This window comes from Phocoena sinus, chromosome 4 (assembly GCF_008692025.1).
Source record: "Phocoena sinus isolate mPhoSin1 chromosome 4, mPhoSin1.pri, whole genome shotgun sequence".
NCBI lineage: Eukaryota > Metazoa > Chordata > Mammalia > Artiodactyla > Phocoenidae > Phocoena > Phocoena sinus.
Genome location: NC_045766.1, coordinates 31159328 through 31173793, shown reverse-complemented (window position 1 = coordinate 31173793; position 14466 = coordinate 31159328). Strand labels below are relative to the sequence as shown.

Genomic DNA, 14466 nt, shown 5'->3' with positions numbered 1-14466 from the left:
GCCATATCACTGCCCAATGCATGTTCCCTTAAATTCTACTTTTTCACCGCCTTTTAACAGTTAGAAACCACTGCACCAAGACAACAATGAAATAACCAACGCCGTTCCTGGATGCAGCCTTACCTGCGGCTAGGAGAGAGGGAAGAGCGACGTGCTGCACGACGTCCTCCAGGGAGAAACACTGTCGTGCTATCAGAATAGCAATGAAAGTAGCTAATGAATCATGGAATGAAAGGTCACTCACCTTCAAGAAAAACATTGACACGTTTTAATACCTAACACCCTTTTAAGTAACATCTAAGATTAATATCTAAGAGAATGTAGGCAATACGAATAAGATCTCAAATCCGCAAATGAACCGGCAGAGCGAAATGATTTACAATCATTACCCTCTAGGCCTCCTTCTACTTTATAAGACAAAGACTGAGGTCTACCCACACACCCAATGCTTTAAGAAGATACTAAGCTTTAGCTTGAGCACATGTAACTGAGAAACAAAACAATAAAACAGCAAAATCAAGAAATCCCTAAAAGATGCAGCATAAATAAGGCTTTTTAGCAGAATGCAGTATAATCTAGCGTTGCAGGGTAAGACCAATAGGAAGCAACAGAAAACAAGGAGGTTCCCCTAGTTGAAAAACAAGCCTTATTAATGTTTTAGAGTCCCTTTTGGGAATAACCAATAACGATTTTGTTAATTAAATCAGTTTTAAAAACAACTTTGAAAATTCTCACCCGACTCCTAAACTTAAAGAAGAGTGAAGGTGAGTGAGACAGAGAATGAAAGAGGAGAAAGGGGAGGAAAATTAATTCATTCAGGGTGGAAACCTCTACCCTTCACAGATCTCACAAGACTTTGACAGAAAATAATAAGAAAAACAGCTGTAACAGCAGCCTCCACATTAAGTTGTCCTGTATGCCAGTGACTATGGTTAGGGATTTACAAAGATCACCTCATTTAAGGGCACCCCACTGTGAGGTTCATACTATTATTAATTCCAACTTTACAAATGAGGGAACAAGCAGAGGTAAAGTGAAACAAAAAACAACCGAGAGATTAAGGAACTGCGTTAAAGATAAATATTTGGGTCTTCTTCTGTCTGGAAGAGCAGGTCACAGATATGAGTTTTACGTGTTAGGTGCCCACAGAATGGAGAAGGATTACCCACCTGGTCTTCAGATACCAGAACTAGGAAATCAACCTTCAACGGGGAGCCAGTTTTTAAAATGTATAAAGTTCTTCTATACATGAGATATACTAATATGCAATACAAATTACTCCAAGAGATGATGGAAGTGATAGGCAGAAATAAAGAACCCAGATGGATTTTTAAGAAATTCACACACCATGGATGCAACATGCTCTCTGAGGATATCTGTGATCCATAAAGGATATCGCTTCATAAGCTTCCAGACACTATCACTAAGAAAGACCGGACGCCCCTCTGAATCTGAGCCTGGATGTCCTGATCCCACACAACAGAACCTATACTCTCAGATGTTTTTTTTTTTTTTCATTCTGAGAAAACAAACTGGTGGTCCTCAGAATGTAAACTGCTTTAGTTAAATTATGTCCTATGCCACGAGGAACCCAAGGCACTTGGTAAAAACTATGAACAAACCACTCTGAGGAGACCATACGGAAGAAATCTCAGCTAACAACAAGGAACCTCTTGGCATCTCCACTCTATTTTATTTTGATTTCTCCCCTTTATTTATTCTTGGCAACCACATTCTGCTTTATTGCTTTCAGGGAGAGAAACACAAAATAATTGACAACATTTCAGTTAATAGCTGAGTCAGCTAAAAAAAATTACTAGCTAAGTATTTAATTGCACAGTTGAGTTTTTAAATGAAAAAGAAAACTTACATCTACAGTGCAAAGTACATCATTAAACCCCCAGACGTGGTTTGAAGAACAACAAAGAGCCTTCAGGACTCCCAGCCATTCTGAACTGAGAACGGTGCAGCAGGCCGTCAGCTCAGAGGAGAAATTGGCTATGTCATTAATCCTAGAAAGAAGAAAAAGAATAGAGAAGAAAGTAACAGAAGAGAAATACTCACATACGATAAACTTAATGAACACACAGTCTCAATATCATCAAACATGGCGTTCATTTCTTAGATTCAAGGATATAATAAAAATCCACTTGTCAAATAACCTAGTAGAACCTGGAGCAGAAGGGAAAGGAAATGTCTTCAAATGGTTTCTATTGGCTTGGCCAAAAAGTTCACTCAGTTAATGAATACATTGTTCAATAAAGTTCTGGGAGCAAATGAAAAATGTACCTTTTATCTTTACTTAAAACCGAACGAACTTTTTGAGCAAGCCAATATTTAATGCTGTTGAGCAACAAACAGTAACCAGTATAGATGTCAGCTAACATATTTTTAGTTCTGTGAACAAATCTGACCTGTAAATTCACATTTGTAAGGGCATCAGAAAAATTAAAAGGGCAGTCTAAATCCAGTGTTTTCAAAATCTGTCTTTTTCATTTGTATTTTTGTTATGCTTTTGAAAACATACCAGATAACGTACAGATTATATCTAGAGCAGCTCACACCAGATCAATAAGCCAGGTTAAGAAAATCATGGAATAGAGAAGCAAATGCAGGAATACAATAAGATTTAAAAACAAACAAACAAAAGCCAAATGTCTGCTTAGGCAATTATTAAAGCCCTTAATTTTAAAGGAGCAGCCATGCAACAACTGTGTGGTTAAACGTGAATCCCAGCTCACCTTCCAGCATCCTGATGGCCCATACATACATTCATGAGTGTGTTGCAGACGAAGCTGTAGCGATTGGCCGCATTGTCACTAAGGATCTTGCCCAGCATTGAGTAGTTGATGCTACGGGCTGAGGGATTCTCAATAAAATCCATCATGAAGTCTGGATCCCATCGCAAGTTAGAATTTGCAGGAATCACATTATTATATATGGTTTGCTTTACTTTTGAACAGGCACTACTGAGGTTACAAGAAGAAGAGTTAAAAGACAAAACAAAACTAAAATAACTAGAAAGGTATTTCATTTAAGGACAGATTAAATGGCAGCTGTAATGTATTCCTAGAGAAGGTTCGCATTATGGGTTCTTCCAAATAATCGGCACCGGACACAGTGCTTGGAATGTGCTAGTTCAATAGTTACTGAATGGGTGGAAGAACAAAACAAGAATAAGACATCTGGGTACTAATCTTGATTATTGTCTAAGTCTTTTCTACATTTTACATGCTTTAAAAAATAAAAGAATCTACTATGGCTTCCAACAACTGTGTCTGAACAGTGGTTGGAAAGTGCTATTACTTAAGAATAAAAAAAATGGACTGGATTACACATCAGGAACAACTTGGTGTTTTAGTCCTAATCATTCATCCTGTAAAGTGATTCCTCTCGGTACAAAGTATCCGGGGGGTTCGTGTGCCGTGGCTACTCTGGAGAGGCTCACTCCCTGCCTTCAAGGAGCTTAAATTCTAGTAGGGGGATATGGGGAATACATACATTCTATGAGAGTACAGAAACTATTATATTGTTCCTAAAACTTTATCACACTGTACTTGTCAGCAGTATCTAGAGTTTTTTAAGAGCCTGGTCTACCACATTCAGAGTTACATCTGAAGAAAATGCAGAATATTATAAATTTATAAAGGGACTTAGAAAGCATCCCCTCTAACCCTGCTCTGCAGATGAGGCTGAAGGATGACCTGATTTCAAAGCTCAGATTCCATGTACACTTCGCTATTCTAGCCCAATTGCTGTGGATAACAAATCCATAAGCCACAATTCACCTTCTCTATTCAACAGCTCTTTTAAGCAGCAGACACTCTTTTCCTTTTAGATTAAGTTTTGGCAGCAAATTTATTTGTGATCAAGGCGACACATGTCTTAGTCTCATGCGCCTACATAAACAGTAGCCAGGAATGATTTCCTCAAAAATGAAAAGACATATAGATTCTTCACCCTAAGCTGTTAACATTGACAACTGCTTTAAGAAAACTGAGATTGTTCAGTTCAGTGTTTACCAAAAAGTGACTTTAGACTTCCTCCTTCAGAATCACCTCTGGGGCATCTGTTAAAAATAAAAGACTCCTGGGCCTCACTGCAGGTGTACTGAATCTGTATGCTTAAAAAGCAGTCCCAGGGCTTCCCTGGTGACGCAGTGGTTGAGAGTCCGCCTGCCGATGCAGCGGACACGGGTTCGTGCCCCGGTCCGGGAAGATCCCACATGCCGCGGAGCCGGCTGGGCCCGTGAGCCATGGCTGCTGAGCCTGCGCGTCCGGAGCCTGTGCTCCGCAACGGGAGAGGCCACAGCAGTGAGAGGTCCATGTACCGCAAAAAAAAAAAAAAAAGCAGTCCCAGGTAAAACTAAGTACCAAATATGCATGGAAGCACTGGGCCAAGGGAGAGGACTAGAGCCACCCACTAAGCGGCAGCAAGTACAATCTTCTACACCCTTTTTCTTCGCCTACAACTTATATAAAAACTTGTCAGGGGTTGCTGAAGGATACAAGCTTGCAATCTGAAGTCATGACCTATTCAAAATGACAGAATTATACAGTCCCCAGTGTTATTAAGAATCTCCCTTTTTCCTGTCTTAACCCTGCCAGGCTGCATATATTCTCACTTAGCAATAGTTCTTAATTTGTTTCATTTTCCCACTAAAAATGAAACAAAAACAAATTTTGCTCTCTGCCGGTTCCCTCCCTAATACCACGTCCCTGGTTTCCTCCACCACCCAATACTCGGAGTCTTTAAGGAAACAGAGTTCTGCGAATAGCAAAGCAGCAACTCTTTTTATTCAACTTTCCATTTAATTCTAACAATCTACCCCTGTCTGTCTTTGGAAACCAGAAGAATTCTGCTTTTCTTTCCTAATTTTTATAAGAGTCAGCCTCACTTTTCGATTAGTATAGAGACTGCTCTCAAGTTGATGCCCTCCTACCTCCTCTGGCAGTTCTTCTGAACTCTGTGGTTCATGGTGAAGTCTCGTGTCCCTTCATTTCTAGGCTTCATATTTCACTTATTACACTCTTTCCAGTTGAGCTCTAGGTTTTAGTGAAATGTTAGCTGCCATCTAGGTCATTCTCAAATTCTTAGCACTCCCTGTTGCAGGCGTATATGGAGTTTAAAAAACCCCAAACCCAAACCACACAAACAAAAACTCAGACATTTTCCTTCTGAAACTTGCATGTATAAGAAAAAACTGATACAGTAATGAAAGCAACACCACCTTGAGGCCAAAATGACTTATGTTCAAATCCAGGCTTTATCATTTATTAACTTATAATGAGGAACAGTCATTTGTTGATAGGAAAAATCATTTCTACTTCCCGGGGTTGTTGGGAGGATTAAAGATCTTGATGGAAATAACCCGCCATAGTGCCTGGCACAAAGCAGCAGCTCAGACGTGAATAATCAGAAGCAGACGTGATTAATGCTCTACTTCCTCCAAATATGATTCTTACACAACTTTATAGATGATGTTTCTGATCTAATCATTAAAATTGGTCTATTAGTATACAAATAGAAGTCTCTGCATATCTAGCTTTCGTTTGACCATTTTTCGTAATCCCAAGCTACAAATAATGCCTGACTTGAAGGTTTCCTGAGAGAAACGCAGTTCTCTTCCATAGCTTAATCCAGGAAATTTTAGACGGGTAACCCCTTGTGAAGGGTGCTGATGCTAAGTAGCCCCTCAGTTCATGGCTGGTCTCCTGAATCTCCACACAGCCAGTGTGCATTACCTGAATTAACTCATTAAACATGCTTCACCACGCTGCAGGAGCATGAGAGGTCAAATATACCCAACTGTGGCTTCCTTGGGAAATTCACACGGCTGTCACAAGAACCGAATCTTGTATGAGAAAGCTCTCTGAAAACTGGAAGCTGAAAGTGAAAGTGCTCTGTAAAGTAATAGAAGAATACGGGGAGGGGGGGGGGGCGCTTCCCTGGTGGCGCAGTGGTTGGGGGTCCGTCTGCCGATGCGGGGGTCGCAGGTTTGTGCCCCGGTCCGGGAGGATCCCACATGCCGCGGAGCGGCTGGGCCCGTGAGCCATGGCCGCTGAGCCTGCGCTCCGCAACGGGAGAGGCCACAGCAGTGAGAGGCCCGCGTACCGCAAAAAAAAAAAAAAAAAAAAAAAAAAGAATACGGGGTATTATTATTACAACATTTCTGTGGAAAGATGGTTCCTAAGACCCACTCAGACATTCCATAAGGGATTATTTTGAAACCTAATTCATTTCATAAAGGACACACTTTCACATTTTTCCCTATCAATAATACCATTAAAAATATCATGGTTTTTGATTTGGTATATATCATTCTTTAAGCAGATTTTTTTTTTGTTTTTGCAGTGCCTACTATGAGCCAGACACTCTTCAAGGTACTGGGATAGAGCAATGAAGAAACTAGAGAAAGTTTCTGCTCTCATGAAGCTTACATTCTAGAAAGGAGCCAGACCATAAATAAATACATAATGTATGAAATGGGGAGGGCAAAGTGCTAAAGTTCAGAGAATGACGGAGACCGGGGGGAGGGGCTATTTCCAGTGCGGTGGTCAGGGAGATAGAGCCCTGAACGAACTGTGTGAGGGAGCATCACGAGAGAGGTGACAGCAAGTGCAAAGGCCCCAAGGTGGGAGTGTGCTTAGAGTGTTGGGAGACCAATACGGACGTCCATGTGATTAGAATGGACAGAGAGAAAGTGGTGGAAGACAGGACTGGATCCAGTAGATCCTAAAGGCTAGGTAAGGACTTTGAATTCTATTCTGAGTAGATATGAGAAGCCACTGGAAAACTTCAAGTTATTCTTGTTTCAAAAGGATAACTTCTGAAGACAAGTTGAGAATACACTTAAGAGAGTCAAGAGTGCAAGCAGAGAAACGAGTTAGAAGGACACTACGATGGTCCAACCAAGAGAGGAGCACGGTGGTAGCTGCCAAGCAAAGAAGAGTGGTCAGATTCTACATGTACCTGGAAGGCAGAGTTCATAGGATTTAGGAACAAGCTGGATGCAAGATACAAGGGAGCAAAGGAAACTGTAATTGACTATTCCTTCCTTGCCTGCTTCCAGATTCCAAATTTATTCTGCCAGCTGTTACTGCCCCCTTCCCTCCCCCAACTTACACTTAATCATCTAAACTTCCTCAAACACCATTACGGAAGTACAGAGTCTCCAGCACCTGTCTACCTGTCGCGGGTACAAGTGCTAAGGTGCAGAGGATGACAGGGAGTCAGAGATGCTCTGCGAAGTAGGAAGTTCAAGGAGTCAGAGAAGCAAACGCAGGGAGAAAGTAGGTATGCAAACAGTGGGGAGACAATGTTCCAAGAGAGGTGACAGCAACTGCAAAATACAGAACGTTTTCTCTTGTATCAAAACTGCAATCAGAGCTAAACACGCATAGTGATTTGGAATAGGAGGTTAGAGCTACAACGAAAGATAATTCAATAGGAATTCTGGCAGATATAATTAGGATTAACTTTCATTATTCAAACGGATGACAATTTGGTACACAAACAAATATAGGCACAATCCTATTCCTATTCTTTTGACTTTCTTCTACCCACCTGAAGAGGTCTCCGAATTTACTTCTGAGGTGGCTACATGACACATAGAGATCGTAGAGGTAGGCTAAGATGCATCTTTCTGGGGAAGAACATTCTGAGGGGTTCACCACATGCTTTACCACACCACACAATCTGAGGAGAAAAATATATGAAGAAATGAGACACTTGGCTAATATACGTGTTAGCGCTTGGATCTTTTAGAGTGAGAATGTGTCCATGGATTACTCAAGTAAGAAAAAAGATACCAGATCGTTAACAGTAATCATTATACCAAGTAAATAACTGCATAAAACCAGTTTTCTATTACGATACTGAAACACTAAGTAAGTTTTTTAAAACTTCACAAATGCCATTAACATTAAGAAATGAAAGAAATTCCTCCGTGCAGAAGATATGCAGGGAGGAATCCACCAATAAAGCTGCTGTGACTAGGACACAAAAGTTGTAGGAGAGACTCCCTCGTCAGTAAGAAGACTGACAAATTCTGCAAATTTGCAAAGGGCCCCATGTCCACTATGTAAGAGGACAATTTCTTCATATCAGTAAGTCTGGGAAATCTATTTTCAAGACCACGAGCTGGTTCTGGCATGAACTTGAAGAACTCATGGTTTGAGGGCACAATCTCCTTGTTTTTCCAAACTAGAAACAAATTTATTTTAGTTTATCTTAATAAGAATTTAAGACCCCTTCTTTTTAGTGACATTCTCCATAAGACTTGTGGTTCAGAAATACCACTACTACTCCAATTCCCCAGATCAGAAAGATGGCCTTTTGGGCCACAATTCATACAGAACAAAAGTTCATACCACACAGAAGTAAACACTAGTGGTTCATCCACCTATCTATGAGTCTGATTCCACTGTCATCTTGCATTCTGTTACGGGGCTCGGTACTACTACAACAGTGTCACAGACGACTCAGATTATTAAAGCTGAAAAGGGCTTTAGAAATCATCTGATTCACCTTCCTCATTTCACAAAGAGGGCTCTGAGCCTCAGAAAGGTGATGTATCTTGCCCACAAGGCAAAGAGCTACTTCACAGCAGATCCAAAAGGAGAACTTAGGTCTCCAGAACCCCAGTGTGGAGCCCTCTCCACTGTTTAGGGGACGGAAGGGAGCCTAGCACGTCAAGACTGAGAAGGACACTGGAGTCACAAACATCAGAGGTGGGACCTAGGAAACTATGCAAAGAAATAGCCATGTAGCATCCCAAGCCCTGTGAACCGACATCAGCAGAGGTAGGCAACAGATAAAGGCTGTCAATTATAGCAAAACTGTCCCACAGTTAAGGAGAAAAGTAGATGATTCAATCAGTTGTTACCTATATAAACCAAAAAATTCCAGGTATACCCTGAAAAGCAAAGAACTATTTTGTGATTAAAGTAAACAAACATTTATTGAAAGTTTGCTAGGCATTTACCGTATCACAGTAAATATTGAGTGTTTGTTTCCTCAATAATTTTTTCACTTACTCGAGGTAAGAAAAACATTTTACATTGAGATCCAATATGTTTATTCATATAAGTGCAAAAAAAAAAAAAGAAAAAGAAGCCCAAATAATACTTTTGGGGAAAATAGTTATCCTTACTCTACATGATAAAGAACAAATATAATAAACTGAATATCAAATATGATTTTATGAACATTTAATAGAACACAAATTTTAAATGTCAAAATAAATGATAATGAAATAAATTCCAAAATAACAAACAAACAAACAAAAATACTTGTGAAAACCTATTATATTCATTTCGTGACCAACTAGAGATGGTTCCATACACGGTTTCAAAAAGTATGGTATAAATCAAACAGCATGAATGAGCTCCTAGTTAGAAAGACTTTTAGCAATCTGGGAGATTTATTAGCTATCTGATGTTGGGTACATCGCTTCACCTACCACTCCACTTAACAGGCCTGAGTTTCCGTTTCTTGACTTATAAAACGGTACTAATCATTCAACCCTACAGGGTAGTGGAGGGCTATAAAATAGTTCTGTATTTCCTGGATTCTAAGATGGTCATTTCCTTACATTTAAAAATATCAGGGATGTTTCAGATGTCACTTAGTAATAATCTAAGTGTATATTACCTGTGGCTGTGCTCTCATATGAAGAGAAAGCTTATGGTCCACAAAAGCTAAAATATTTACTATCTGGCTCTATACAGAAAAAAGTTTGCTAACTTCTGATTTCAGAGAAAAAAATTGAAGAAAGAACCAAGAACAGGAGAGACAAGGTAGAAGGAAAGATTAGGAAAGTATTAAATGAGGTGCCTTCAAGTGATAAGATAATCTTTGTTAGGTGAGGAAGAGTGTAAATAGAGAAGAGGCACAGAAATAATAAACTTAAATCAAGCTCAACGTTAGCAAAAGTTTAAGGGCATAAAAGCTACTTAAGGCTAAAAGCTGAAGTCAAGAATGTATTTCTCTACGGCCCAGCAATCCCACTACTGGGCACATACCCTGAGAAAACCATAATTCAAAAAGAGACATGTACCACAATGTTCATTGAAGCTCTATTTACAAGAGCCAGGACATGGAAGCAACCTAAGTGTCCATCGACAGATGAATGGATAAAGAAGATGTGGCACATATATACAATGGAATATTACTCAGCCATAAAAAGAAACGAAACTGAGTTATTTGTAGTGAGGTGGATGGACCAAGAGTCTGTTATACAGAGTGAAGTAAGTCAGAAAGAGAAAAACAAATACCGTATGCTAACACATATATGTGGAATCTAAAAAAAAAAAAAAAAAGGTTCTGATGAACCTAGGGGCAGGACAGGAATAAAGATGCAGACGTAGAGAACGGACTAGAGGACACAGGGAGGGGGAAGGGTAAGCTGGGACAAAGTGAGAGAGTGGCATGGACATATATACACTACCAAATGTAAAACAGATAGCTAGTGGGAAGCAGCTGCATATTAAAGGGAGATCAGCTCGGTGCTTTGGGACCACCTAGAGGGGTGGGATAGGGAGGGTGAGAGGGAGATGCAAGAGGGAGGGGATATGTGGATACATGTATACATACAGCTGATTCACTTTGTTATACAGCAGAAACTAACTCAACACTGTAAAGCAATTATACTCCAATAAAGATGTTAAAAAATTGTTTTTTAATAAAAAAAAGAAGAATGTATTTCTCCCCCAAGATTACAAAGTAAAAATGCTTCATCTTAGGAACTGCAGTTAAGAAAAGCACATATAATTAAGAGACAGCCTCTTTTACAAACTGAATGTAACAATAATTGGATTTAATTTGGTTATGGTTATTGATTTACATGTTTATTACAGAAACATCTTTGAGACCATAAAGAATATTATAAAAAAATCTTCACATTAAAAAAAATAAATCTATGTGTGTAGAATTAACGTGGCAGCTCTTCCTCTTCTCCTAAAAAGCTGCTGTTAAATGGATGACACTCTAGAATAGAGTACATGTTGATTACATGTGCTAGATTACCAAAAAAAGGCACTGTGAACCCCGTGTTTCTTTTGAGCCCAGGAGGGTTGCCTTTCTTTCAAGTATATAATAAAGCTCTGGAGAAAGGAGTCTGCAGTGGACAAAAAGGAGCTCAGAACAGGTTTTCTGACAGCTCATTATACTTCTCTGATGCCAGCAGCCTCGGTCTCATTTAATGGGGGGTGATGTAATTACTTCGCCCAACTTCCCTAACAGTAGTAGAGAAAACCTTAGCCTACAATTCACACAAACCGAAAAAAGACTAAGAATCAAAAAAGTCATTTATTCTAGATTAACCCTTGTCAAAAATTTCCTTTAATTTATAAAAGAAATAAAAGTGAAAAGGTAAATCTATAAGATGATGTATGTGCAAAGCTTATTTGGCGTTGGATTCTCCAAACAGAAACTGAAATGACAAGAGCGAAGAAGCAGTCACTTATTCACCATCCATAATAAGCCAGGATGCTGGGTAGCAGAAATGACAGCAACTAGGGGGAGCGAAGTAGCCACCAGGCAGGCAGGCGGACCTTTTCATGCTTTTATCTCCTTTCCGATAAACATTTCCTGGCACAAGCATTCCTTAACTGTGTTATACCGTTCTATGAAACAAACAATACTATTTTTGTCTTAAAACCACTATCATATTTCATCACAAATTACACATTCTAGGGTATACCAACCCTTCAAACACCTGGGCCGTCTGATCGGGATTCAGGATCAGACAACTGTGGTATCTCCTGAGAACGGCCACGATGCAGACACACAGTCCCGTTGTGTAACTTCCTGCCAGGCTGGAGGATTTCAGGAGCAGTTCGGCTTCCACAACACTCAGTTCATTCAGGAGCTACAACGGGAGAAAAGATCGAAGAAAAATGTAGCTGCCAAAACAAATAGGAAAGACGTTTATTTTTACAAACCACGGATATGTTGAGTCATTCTAAAACTACTTGATCTCCTTCCTTGTCCTGCCCCAGGAACATGCACATATACAACCACAGTCTCAGCACCCCAATGAATTAACTGGTTTTTATTTTTAATACTTTATCAAATGATAGAGCTTTCCTTCTGTCTGGGCATCACGGTGCATGCAATCGAGAGGTACCCAATACTGAAACAGTTATCAAAATTTTATGGTGGTCCAAAGTTCTGGACTGGATAATTTCAGAGAAGAACATCCCCACCTCTGACGTTTTTTCCACTTTCCCCTCCTTTTCAATAAATGGAAGTTATTTATCATCACTTTCTTATTATTAACAAAGCTAACACCTCCAATAGAATAAGTAAAAGAAACCAAGTTTTATGTCTGCTCACTAGTGAAATAACAAATGAACTCAAGTATGTGTATAAGAAACATAGTGGAACAAATTAATAATGTTGCATATTTTTTGCCCTTCCCTAAAATATACTCTACTATAAATAGCAAACAAACTTTCACCTTTCCCTAAGCAAAAAACAAAAGACAAACAAGAAATACCCTCAAAGCTCTCACGTTTTAAAGTGACTATTACTATATTTTAGCACAAATTATAACTATTTAGTTGAAAATTATGAACACAGATGCAATGAAAATGCTAGTTGAAAATGCTAGTTGAGTGCTGTTGACTCAGAATGTTCCAACTATTCAAAAATGCACTGGGTGGCTCATTTTAAACTGTACAATGCCTAGTAGGTTTGCCTTCTGCAAAAAGAGAGAAGCAGGATCCCTTTGACACCTGTATTGCAAAGTCAATGAGGCCATTGATATTCAGCGCTGGCTCCATGAGATCAAAGATGAGCTGAATATGGTGAGCCAGTGGGAGATGGTACGATGTTCCTGATGCAAAGCTTGTGATTTGTTCCAGCACATTGTTAGAGATCTGTGGGAAGGAAAAAAAAAAAAAAAAGTGAAAGTAATCGTAAGACCAACAGTCCAAATAACTTTTATTTATTAAATTACTTCAATTTTTTAGGTAAGAAACGTGAATTTATACGTGATTCTACTTAGAAGTCGAAACATACTTCTACAGAAAACAAAACCACGTACAAATGCAATAATATCCTTAAAACAACTAAAATTTGAAGAAATAAGCTGAGTTGTCATTCAGATCTACACCCAACTCTCCTAAAGGCAGAACAACAATAAATGCTAATTAATTTCCAGATGACATCTATTTGACTATCAATGGATTTGTAAAACAAAATAGATTTGGTTTCTTCTCAATGGCATAGTAATTTTTCTTCAGTCATCAACAGATCTCTCCCTTATCGATAGCAATGTAGCACTAAAATGTAATAATATAAGTACTGCATTATAGATTATTTTATATAGTGTTGATTATTATCATACGGTAAAAATATTTCCATGATAAAAATTAATTCCTCTGAGGAAGGCAACCTGACACTTAAAACTGAACTGCTTGATAGTTTAAGACGCTTCCAAATATGTCTAAAAAATGTATTTATAAAACAAGTAAAGCCAAAAACATACATTGCATGAAAAAGATTTTTAAGGAAATATCCCAAATGCGTAATAAAACAGCTTTAATGGCTACCTGAGATGTCACTTGATGTTGGTCAAAATATGAAAGGAGTTGAAGTTTTGTGAACACAGTCTCCAGTGTTGGAAATGCCTCCTGTTTGCTCTTCCTGGCTTTCTGTCCTTCATCTCCAACTAAATAAACACAGAGTAGGTACATTATTTTCCATTTAATTGAAGCTCTTGACTTTAATGGATACTTTTTATTGAAGTATAACATACGAATGGAAAATTGTACAAACTTACTGAATTTCTACAAAGTAAATTTATGTAATGAAACTCAAATCACAAAATCACGTACCAGAACTCCAGAAGCCCCCTCAGGTTCCCTCCAGTCACTTCTCCCTCCTCAGAGAACCAAGATCCTGACCTCTAATGGCTTGGATTAGTATTGCTCACTTTGGAACTTTATACAAATGGAATCATATGATACGTACTTTTTACATCTGGCATCTTTCACTCAAAATTATGCTTCTGACATTGATTCATACTGTTGAGGTAATTTTATTTTTTTTCTAAAAATTAACAATTCTCGGGACTTCCCTGGTGGCGCAGTGGTTAAGAATCCGCCTGCCAGTGCAGGGGACGCAGGTTCGATCCCTGGTCCAGGAAGATCCCACATGCCACGGAGCAACTAAGCCCGTGCGCCACAACTACTGAGCTCAAAGAGTAGCCCCACTCGGCGCAACTAGAGAAAGCCCACGCACAGCAACGAAGACCCAACGCAGCCATACATACATACATACATAAATAAAATTACAAAAAAACCCAAAAAACAATTCTCATTTATGTACTATACCTAAACTTTTGGCTATTAATGAGAAGTCCCTCTATAAACGTTTCTTACCCACTGACTTTTAAAATACGATATCAACAATGAATGGGGGGGAAAAAAAATCACCGAGGCTCACATTGATATAATA

At 39.0% G+C, this 14466-nt stretch overlaps 2 protein-coding genes across 2 annotated transcripts in view; one reads left to right on the top strand and one right to left on the bottom strand.

The window, feature by feature from the left end:
* MED12L (mediator complex subunit 12L) overlaps positions 1 to 14466 on the bottom strand; it is a 326027-nt gene that overhangs the window by 60257 nt on the left and 251304 nt on the right. The window contains exons 18-24 of the mRNA XM_032629345.1: positions 13560 to 13678; positions 12741 to 12884; positions 11709 to 11872; positions 7567 to 7698; positions 2742 to 2969; positions 1871 to 2012; positions 124 to 244 (exon numbers count right to left, since the gene is read on the bottom strand). Coding sequence (XP_032485236.1) covers positions 124 to 244; positions 1871 to 2012; positions 2742 to 2969; positions 7567 to 7698; positions 11709 to 11872; positions 12741 to 12884; positions 13560 to 13678 — 1050 coding nt within the window. The remainder of the gene's footprint in view (positions 1 to 123; positions 245 to 1870; positions 2013 to 2741; positions 2970 to 7566; positions 7699 to 11708; positions 11873 to 12740; positions 12885 to 13559; positions 13679 to 14466) is intronic.
* Positions 1 to 14466, top strand: part of P2RY12 (purinergic receptor P2Y12) — a 45761-nt gene that overhangs the window by 16140 nt on the left and 15155 nt on the right. The gene's annotated exons all lie outside the window — the stretch shown is intronic.